The 10316-nt window shown below is 47.0% G+C and overlaps 1 protein-coding gene across 1 annotated transcript in view; it reads left to right on the top strand.

Moving 5' to 3' along the window:
* Cacna1f (calcium channel, voltage-dependent, L type, alpha 1F subunit) overlaps positions 1 to 10316 on the top strand; it is a 41076-nt gene that overhangs the window by 19304 nt on the left and 11456 nt on the right. Inside the window, exons 22-33 of the mRNA XM_013032356.1 lie at positions 1045 to 1104; positions 1238 to 1344; positions 1431 to 1518; positions 2464 to 2571; positions 2663 to 2715; positions 4541 to 4687; positions 5744 to 5945; positions 6041 to 6199; positions 7752 to 7862; positions 8095 to 8178; positions 9121 to 9141; positions 9348 to 9476. Of these exons, the coding sequence (XP_012887810.1) occupies positions 1045 to 1104; positions 1238 to 1344; positions 1431 to 1518; positions 2464 to 2571; positions 2663 to 2715; positions 4541 to 4687; positions 5744 to 5945; positions 6041 to 6199; positions 7752 to 7862; positions 8095 to 8178; positions 9121 to 9141; positions 9348 to 9476 (1269 nt within the window). The remainder of the gene's footprint in view (positions 1 to 1044; positions 1105 to 1237; positions 1345 to 1430; positions 1519 to 2463; positions 2572 to 2662; positions 2716 to 4540; positions 4688 to 5743; positions 5946 to 6040; positions 6200 to 7751; positions 7863 to 8094; positions 8179 to 9120; positions 9142 to 9347; positions 9477 to 10316) is intronic.

Genomic DNA, 10316 nt, shown 5'->3' with positions numbered 1-10316 from the left:
CCACAGCACCACTTCCAGCTTTTTTCTTTTTTGCTTATGTGGTGCTGAGGAATCGAACCCAGGGCCTCAGGCATGCAAGGCAAGTGCTCTACCACGGAGCCACCTTCCCAACCCCAATAATAATGGTTTCTACTGAAGCAGCAGCCCTTACCATATATGTAGCTCACTTGGGAAAGTGCCAAACAGTGAATCAGGATTTAACTGGGGATGGAGGGGAGGGATAGGGAGCTGTGCTGAGAGATTAAGTAGGCCCAAGGGCACTAACGTAATTGGGTAGAGGAGTTCAAATTAAAGGTATAAACTCTAATGGGCAAACCTTTTGGCTTGTAAAAAAGTCTTCAGGATATTAAGAGGTAGAGAAGGTAAAGCTATCTAGATGCCAGTGGGTCACACCTTCATCCTAGCTACTCAGGAGGCTGAGATCTGAGGATCTCAGTTCAAAGCCAAACCAGGCAGGAAAATCCATGAGACTTTTTTTTTGGGGGGGGGGTTCTGGTCATGGGACCTGAACTCTGGGCCTGGGCGCTGTCCCTCAGCTCTTCAGCTCAAGGCTAGCGCTCTACCACTTGAGCCACAGTGCCACTTCCGGCTTTTTAAATTTTGCTTATGTGGTGCTGAGGAATCAAACCCAGAGCATCATGCATGCAAGGCAAGCGCTCTACCACTGAGTCACCTTCCCAGCCCCTCCATGAGACTCTTATCTCCAATGAACCACCAAAAAGCTGGAAGTAGAGCTATGGCTCAAGTGAAAGCCTTTAGCAAAAAAGCTCAGGGATAGTGCCCAGGCCCTAAGTTCAAGACTCAGAACTAGCAAAAAAAAGCCAGAAATGGAGCTATACCTCAAGTGGTAGAGCACTAGCCTTCTGCACAAAAGCTCAGGGACAGTTTCCAGGCCCTGATTTCAAGTCCTGGGATTAGCACCAAAAAAAAAAAAAAAAGAAAAGAAAAGATAAAGCTTATATAAAAAGGTGTACACACATAATCCACCTCTATCCTCTTCTCTCATGACTCAGTGGCTTCCCCTCTTTTTCACCCCCTCCCCAGATTCTAGGGTACTTCGATTATGCCTTCACTTCCATTTTCACTGTGGAGATTCTACTAAAGGTGACTAACGAGCCTCCCCACAACATATCTTCAGTTGTCATCCTAACACACTCCTCGCCTACCTTCAAAGCCTTGCTCTCTAACTTGCTCTCTAATTCATGTCTCCTCCTCCTAATGATCCTCTGGTCCCTAGATGACAGTGTTTGGGGCCTTCCTGCACCGTGGCTCCTTCTGCCGTAGCTGGTTTAATCTATTGGATCTGCTTGTGGTCAGTGTATCTCTCATCTCTTTTGGCATCCAGTAAGTAACACATCCCTTTGCCCATTCCACTTCTCCCAAAGTCAAGACCAGCCTGGGTCAGGGGCTGAGGACCTCCCCTTCCCCAGCTCCAGTGCCATCTCAGTAGTGAAGATTCTTCGAGTTCTCCGAGTACTGCGACCCCTCCGAGCCATCAATAGGGCCAAGGGACTCAAGGTAAGCCCACCTCAGCCAGGCCCTGCCCCACCCCAGGCTCACTCATCTAAGCGGCCCTTTGCACTGATGCATGACCATATAGTCTGGACCCACTATGAAACCAGAAATTCTTTCTTTTTTTATTTTCCTGTCAATCATGAGGCTTGAACTCGGGGACTGAGCGCTGTCCCTGAGCTTTTTCACTCAAGGCTAGCACTCTACCACTTTGAACCACAGTGCCACTTTACCTTTTCTGGTGGTTAATTGGAGATAAAGAGTCTCACACACTTTCCTGCCCAGGGCTGGCTTTGAACTCTGATCCTCAGGTCTCAGCCTCCTAAGTAGCTAGGATTACAGGCATGAGCCACCAGTGCTCAACCTAGCCAGACATTCTTTTTTTTTTTGGGTGGGGGTACGGTTGTGGGGCCTGAACTCTGCTCCTGGGCGCTGTCCCTCAGCTCTTCAGCTCAAGGCTAGTGCTCTACCACTTGAGCTACAGTGCCACTTCCAGTTTTCTGGTGGTTTATTGGAGATAGGAGTCTCATGGTCTTTTCTGCCCTGGCTGGCTTTGAACTATGATTCTCAGATCTCAGCCTCCTGAGTAGCTAGGATTACAGGCGTGAGCCACTGGTGCCCAGCATAGCCAGACATTATTTACTAGCTTTGAGGACTGATTTGTCCCTTACAAGTGATTGACCATGTATTACTTACTAGTGGTCACATTTATCTAATTTAGGTCCCTAACACCAGGCCTAACAAACATTTGTCCCTAGCTAGTGCCCACATGTGTGAACCCATGTCACTCACTACTTTTGGCCATGTGTTTCTGACCACACATCTCTGATCAGTCCCTGAAGGTCCCTAGCCCAATTCCTTGAAATGTATCTATCATTAGGAACCCTGCCACATGGTCAACATGGCCTATGATATCCATTGGGCCATGTGTTCGGGGGTGTTTGCCTACAGCACGTGGTACAATGTGTGTTTGTGGCCATCCGGACTATCGGAAACATCATGATCGTCACCACGCTCCTGCAATTCATGTTCGCCTGCATTGGTGTGCAACTTTTCAAGGTAGGGGAAATGCCGTGGAGAGAACCAGGCATGGGTCAATGCAGGGGAGAAGGAGGAACCTGCTTGGACAGATGTGATCCTCTCCCTACAGGGGAAATTCTACAGTTGTACTGATGAAGCCAAACACACCCCAAAAGAATGCAAGTGAGTGTCTGAGGCCTGCCCTCCATGGAACCCTCTAAGAGGCCATAAGGGCCTATCCCTGAAACCCATAAAGCCTCCACCCAAGAACTGTAGAAACCCCAAGATTTTCTTAATTCCCTAAGACCCACACATTTCCCCCCAAAATCTAAGATCCACCCTCCCCCCAGAACTTTCTCCAAGAACTAGAGTGACTACCAGGTGCCCATGCCTCATACCTGTGATCCTAGCTACTCAAGAGGCTGAGATCTGAGGGTTGTGGTTCAAAGCCAGCCTGAGCAGGAAAGTTTGTGAGATTATCTGCAATTATCTACCAGAAAATCAGAAGAAGAGGTGTGGCTCAAGTGGTAGAGAGCTAGCTTGAGTGAAAAAGCTCAGGGACAGTGGCCAAACCCTGAATTCAAGCTCCAAGACCAACACACCAATGCACACACCAACACACTGAGACAGACAGACAGACAGAGAGAACTACAGAAGCTTTCTGATATCATCAAGCCTAAAGAGCCATACTCATGACCTCCCAAGATCCCTCTCTATATTCCTCAGAGTTACCCACATACCACTCCAGGCCCCCAAGCAATGCCTTTCTTGTAAGTCCCTGGATTTTCTTTAGAGACATCCTTTCTAGGCTGTGCTCCCGAGCATGGGTTGTGTTCTGGAAGTGTAAATAGAAGGATCACAGTATGAACCCGGCCCAAGCAAAAGTTAGCAAAATCCTGTCTCAGAAACAAGATGAGATTTTAACACATCTACTGTTCAGCAAGCAAAACGGCTAGGGGCATGACTCAAGGAGTAGAATGCTTGCCCAGCAAACATGAGGCCCTGTGTGCAAACCCCCTGTACTGCAATTAATTAATATTTTAAAAATAAAAATATGGATCAGGCACCAGTGGCTCACACCTGTAATCCTACCTACTCAGGAGGCTGAGATCTGAGGATTGCCAGCCTAGGCAAGAAATTCCATGAAACTCTTATCTCCAGTTAACCGCCAAAAAGCAGGAAGTTGGATTGTGGTTCAAGTGGTAAAGTGCTGGTCTTGAGGGGGAAAAAAGCTCAGATGTAGCATCCAGGCCTTGAGTTTAAACCCCAATACTGCCCCCAAAAAAATACATGAGCCATGAAACCAGATATTACTGAGATTAATGTGATTTGGAACATTTTTTAGCTTTGTGGAATCTAGTTTAGCTCAGCTGAAAAATAGGAATGAAAGAGGTGCCTATCTTGTAGAGTTGCTGTGAGAAGAAGCCAAGTCACTGCTTGAAAATTGTATTACAGGGGCTGGGAATGTAGCTTAGTGGTAGAGTGCTTGCCTAGCATGCATGAAGCACTGGATTCGATTCCTCAGTACCACATTAACAGAAAAAGCCAGAAGTGAGGCTGTGGCTCAAATGGTAGAGTGCTAAGCCTTGAGCAAAAGAAGCTCAGGGATAGTGCCCAGGCCCTGAGTTCAAGCCCCAGGACTGGAACTAAAAAAAAAGAAAATTATATTACAGTCTAAATTTTCTGCATGGAAAATCCAGCACAGTATCTGGCTACTTGCTGGGTGCTGGATGGCTCATGCCTGTAATGATAGCAAGTCAGAAAACTGATATCTGAGAACTGTAGTTCAGAGCCAGTCCAGGCAGACAAATCCAAGAGACTGTTATCTCCAAATAGCCAGCAAAAAGCTGGATGTGGAGCAAATAGCAGAAAAATGACAGGATAGGATTTGAATCCAGACTGTCTAGTTCTATCACCATGCCTGCTGCCTTCATGCTAGAAACCTCACACCCTTTATCCCAGCCCCCCACTTCTCCTCATTCACTTATTCATTCTGCAACATCCACAGGGGCTCCTTCCTCATCTACCCTGATGGAGATGTGTCGCGGCCCCTGGTTCGGGAGCGGCTCTGGGTCAACAGTGATTTCAACTTTGACAACGTCCTTTCAGCCATGATGGCCCTGTTCACTGTATCTACCTTCGAAGGCTGGCCTGCGTGAGAGCAGGGCCCTAGGGATGGCCGGGGACTGGGTGGAAGTCTCTGAGAAATAGGTTGGGGATCTCCTGGGAATGGATGCAAATATACTTTGGGGAGGTAACTAAGGTCTCCAGAGACTGGTGGCTGTACCAAAGGACTGATTGTTGGAGGCAGGTCTCCCCAAAGCAGACTGGAAGTTCTTTGAGGATTTGGGGTAAGAGTCTACAGAAATTGCATACAAGTCTCTGAAAGACTAAATGGAAGTTTAGAAGTGATTGGATAGGATTTGTGGGGGACTGAGTAGAGATGGGAGATGGGGAGGGGGGTTCATCAATGGATATAGCAGGGGACTCAAAGTTTCTGTGAGCTGCACAAGTCTTCAGGGTGCCACTTGGGGATTTCTAGGGGAGATGGATCAGAGGATTTGAGATGATGGGCCAACTTAGAGATTTTTTTTTTTGGTCGATTGTGGGACTTGAATTCTGAGCCTGGGCACTGTCCCTCAGCTCTTCAGCTCAAGGCTAGCACTCTACCACTTGAGCCACAGCACCACTTCCGGTTTTCTGGTCGTTTATTGAAGATAAGAGTCTCACAGACTTTCCCACCTGGGTTGGCTTTGAACCATGATCCTCAGATCTCAGCTTCCTGAGTAGCTAGGATTACAGGCATGAGCCACTGGCACCCAGCAATTTAGAGATCTTTAGGGACTTGTAGGAGAACTCTGGAGAGTTCATAGGGGTTGCCATGTGGCTGAATAAGGGTATTTGGAGTTCTGTGGAAACTTAAGAGATTTGTGGGATCTTTGACAGTCTAGCTGGAGATCTTTAGAAGGCTGTATGAGGGTTTTTGAGATGGGGGCTAGAACAGAGATTTGGGGACCTTAGAGGGCTTTGTAAAGGTCTTTAGAAAATGTATGGGGGTCCCAAGTGGATAGGTGGGGAACATACAATCCTTTGATATGCCACACAGAAGATTCTGATGTATGTGTGAGGTCTGGAAGCAGGTTGGAGGGGCTAAGATACTCCCTCACCTGTCCCCACCTCTCCCCTCCCCTCCTCATGCTGGTTCCCACAGACTGCTATACAAGGCCATTGATGCACATGCAGAAGATGAAGGCCCCATCTACAACTACCACGTGGAGATCTCTGTGTTCTTCATTGTCTACATCATCATCATTGCATTCTTCATGATGAACATCTTTGTGGGCTTTGTTATCATCACCTTCCGTGCGCAGGGAGAACAGGAGTACCAAAACTGTGAGCTGGACAAGAACCAGGTGACTTCTGACTCCCTACCCCTGACTACCAACTCCTCTCCCTTTACCTTGAGACTCCCCTGCTTACTCATGCCCTGCACCATTACATTACACAGCGCCAGTGTGTGGAGTATGCCCTCAAGGCCCAGCCACTTCGCCGATACATCCCCAAGAACCCACATCAGTATCGTGTGTGGGCCACTGTGAACTCTGCTGCCTTTGAGTACCTCATGTTCCTGCTCATTCTACTCAACACAGTTGCCCTAGCCATGCAGGTCTGAGCTCCCCATCCTGATCTTTGTCATATACTTGCCCTTGTTCTTTCTACCCACTGGGAATGCTTGGAGATATTTTAGGCTACAAGTAACTGGGGATGCTTTAGGTTGCAAGTAACAAAACCTCCCAACTGATAGAGACTTGAGCTATTAAGATATTTACCGCTGGGGCTGGAAGGTGGCTCAGTGGTAGAGCGCTTACCTTGCTTGTACGAGCCCTCGGTTCAATTTCTCAGCACCACATAAGCAGAAAAAGCCAGAAATGGGGCTGAGGGTCAAGTGAGCGCTAGTCTACAGTTGAAGAGCTGAGGGACAGCACCCAGGCCCAGAGTTCAGGGCCCACGACCGACAAAAAAAAAAAAAGATATTTACCACTACATTTTCCAAATCAATCTAAGGCCAATAATTATACACTGCATTGTGATTTCAGTGATACAAGAATGTGAAAACAATGGCTCATGGACATTGTAAGTTGTCATTTGTTGTAAAATACACCCCAATTTCAGAGATTCTAAAATATAAAAAGATAGAGAGAGAGCCTAGAGTGAATTAAATAGGATATGAATTATGCTCACATAATGAGAAGCATTAAGAAAGGTTTGTTTGCCTTTGGACAACAACCCAAAGATCTAGGCTCTGGCCATCTTTCTACTCCACCATTCTTGGCAAGCTGGCTGCCATTTACATGCTTATTGCTTTTTGGTCACAAGGCAGCTGCTACAGACATCAAAACCACAATCAAGGAAGGAAAAAAGAGAAAGATTTCACTATCCTCTATTGAGTGTTTTAATGGAAGGCAAAATATTTTTCACAGAAGCTGTGAGCCAACAGCCAACTTACATTTATTTTTCATTAACAAAACTTGCCTTGCCAGTTTGTAAGAGCAGTTAGAAATCAGGTAGGAGGCCAGGCACCTGTGGCTCACTCCTGAAATCCTAGCTACTCAGGAGGCTGAGATTTAAGGATCTCAGTTCAAAGCTAGCCCAGGCAGAAAAGTCTGTGAGACTCGTTTTTTTTGAGGGGGGAGGGGGTCCGGTTGTGGGGCCTGAACTCTGGGTCTGGGCGCTGTCCCTCAGCTCTTCAGCTCAAGGCTAGCGCTCTACCACTTGAGCCATAGTCCCACTTCCGGCTTTTTTCTTTTTGCTTATGTGGTGCTGAGGAATCAAACCCAGGGCCTCATGCATGCAAGGCAAGCGCTCTACCACTGAGCCACCTTCCCAGCCCCATGTGAGACTCTTATCTCCAATTAACCACCAGAAAATCAGAAGTGGCATTGTGGCTCAAAGTGGTAGAGCACTGGCCTTGAGCAGAAAAGCTCAGGGACAATGCCCAGGCCCTAAGTTCAAGCCCCACAACTGACAAAAAATAAAAAATAAAATTAATCAAGAAGCAGTCTTTCCAGTATCTATAATGAAAAGCAGACAATACAAGGTGTTTGGACAACCCATAGTGCTGTCATATCCCCAGAATCACCAGAGCCCAGGCTAGAGACTATTTGGCTCCCACCAAATAACTGTTTCAGGCTCTGTCCTCATCTGCTTTTCTCTCCCAGCACTATGAACAGACTGCTCCCTTCAACTATGCCATGGACATTCTCAACATGGTCTTCACTGGCCTCTTCACTATCGAGATGGTTCTCAAAATCATTGCCTTCAAACCCAAGGTACACCCCTGCCCTAGACACACCCTGGTGTGTATTCCTTAGGAGTGGGGCTCATTGCAAAACTTTCAGGGAGGCAGTAACCCGGTAAATCATGAGACTAGGGAGTAAGAAGGATGCAGATTCAGGTCCATCATGTGGCCCAAGCCAGGACCTACCTCGCTAATACTCTCTGCCACTGGTGCCAGGCAGATAGCTGAGAAAAGACAATGCCCTGTCTTCTTTCTGCCCACAGCATTACTTTGCTGATGCCTGGAACACGTTTGATGCACTTATTGTGGTGGGCAGTGTAGTGGACATCGCCGTCACTGAAGTCAATGTGAGAACTACCCTCTCTACTAACTCCTCTCCTCCACACCAAACCTTTTCCTATCTCTACCTCAGACCTTCCTTCATTTGATTCCCATTCATATCTTCCCCACTCCTAGAGACATAGAACACCTCATTCTAGTTCTATCTCTTCAGAATCCATGTTGGGCTCAGATGAAGTCTCCCTCCCTCTACCAACTCCATTCCACTCTTTTTTTTCTTTTTATTTTAATTGTGAAAATACTGTACAGAGGGGTTACAGTTACATGGGTAAGATAATGAGTACATTTCTTGTCAAGCATTGTAGCCTCCTCCTTTGTTTCCCCTTCCCATTCCTTCCCATTCTCCCCCCACCCCCTCCATTCCACTCTTTTGTAATCTATCCACTGGTTGTTCAATCTCCTGCAATGCTTCTTCTCTTATTTTTGTTTTTCTTTTCAATCATCTCTGTCACCCTCTCCATTGGCTACATCATCTGCATTGATTTCTGCATTGGACTCCATCGTCTCTTCTGACTACTCCATTGGCTCCATTTCCTCCATCAATTCCACCATCTCCAACACCGGCTCTTTCCTGGCTCTGTTATCACCACTGTCTACATGGTTGACTCCATCATCTTCTCCATTGGATACCCCATGGCCCTACCACCTCAACTGACAATGCTGCTGGTTCCATTTCTACATTGGGTTGTCCATTTGTTCTCATCTCCATCATCTCTGTGAAACACTGGCTCCATCATTCCCTTCAATGTCATTCCTTCCTCATCTCCTTTTCATACTCTTCGCCCTTCTACCCCTATTACCAACTATTTCCACAAACTGGAAACTGATCCATTACCGCATAACCTCCTCTATCATGCCCTGTACCTGGTCCATCATTCTCTCCTTGCACATCTGAACATCTGCTCTCATCATATCTTCTGTCATCTGTGTTTGGCCATATGTCCCTCCAGAATGGTGGCCACCTTGGCGAGGTAGTCTCCCCAAAATAAACACTTTCTTGGTCCACTTTTCTACCCTTCCTCTCTTTTGTCCTGAGTCCTTCTTAGATATACTCCTTAACCACTCTGAGAGCTGAGTTCTGAGGGATATGGCAGTTGGGAGGCCCAAAGCATGCAATAAGGGAGTTGAATGGGGACGGGGCTGACCAGAGTATCACTTTCTGTATCCTGAATCACAGAGCTCTGAGGACAGCTCTCGAATATCTATCACCTTCTTTCGCCTCTTTCGAGTCATGCGGCTAGTCAAGCTTCTCAGTAAGGGAGAAGGGATCCGCACACTGCTCTGGACATTCATCAAATCCTTCCAGGTAATCTTCAACCCATCTGTTTGACTATATCTCACCTCTACCCTCTACCTCTCAGTCTGCTGCTCTACTACCTCAGAACTACATCTCCCAGCATGCAATACCACTTTATTTCCTGGGCTCTCAATTCCCAACATGCCTTTGACCTCACTGACTTTACTATATTCTATTTAATACAATAACACATTTGGAAGACATTGGTAGTCTTAGGTACTTTATTTATTGGTGGTACTGTGTTTGAACTCAGGGCCTTGGGTTTGCTAGACAGGTGACCCACCATTTGAGTCATACCGCTATCCTTTTATGAGTTAGTTATTTTTCAGATAGGGTCTTGAGGTCTTACCTGATTAGCCTTGGATTGTGATCATCCTGTGAAGATGAAATTTAAGCCGGGCGCTGGTGGCTCACGCCTGTAATCCTAGCTACTCAGGAGGCTGAGATCTGAGGATCGCGGTTCAAAGCCAGCCCGGGCAGGAGAGACCGTGAGACTCCTATCTCCAGTAAACCACCAGAAAACCGGAAGTGGCGCTGTAGCTCAAGTGGTAGAGCGCTCGCCTTGAGCTGAAGAGCTGAGGGACAGCACTCAGGCCCAGAGTTCAGGCCCCACAGCCGGCCCAAAAAAAAAAAAAAATGGAAATTTAAAGGGGTACATCCATGTCCTGCTTATTCTTTTTGTCAGTCATGGGGCTTGAACTCAGGGCCTAGGTGCTGTCCCTGAGCTCTTTTGCTCAAAGCTGGCACTCTACCACTTTGAGCCATAGTTCCATTTCCAGTTTTCTGGTAGTCAACTGGGGATAAGAGTCTCATGTACTTTCCTGCCCAGGCTAGTTTTGAGCCCTGATC

This window comes from Dipodomys ordii, unplaced genomic scaffold (genome assembly GCF_000151885.1).
Source record: "Dipodomys ordii isolate 6190 unplaced genomic scaffold, Dord_2.0 Scaffold154, whole genome shotgun sequence".
NCBI classification, from domain to species: Eukaryota; Metazoa; Chordata; class Mammalia; order Rodentia; family Heteromyidae; genus Dipodomys; species Dipodomys ordii.
The sequence above is the reverse complement of the archived record's forward strand: the minus strand, read 5'-3'. Positions and strand labels throughout refer to the sequence as shown.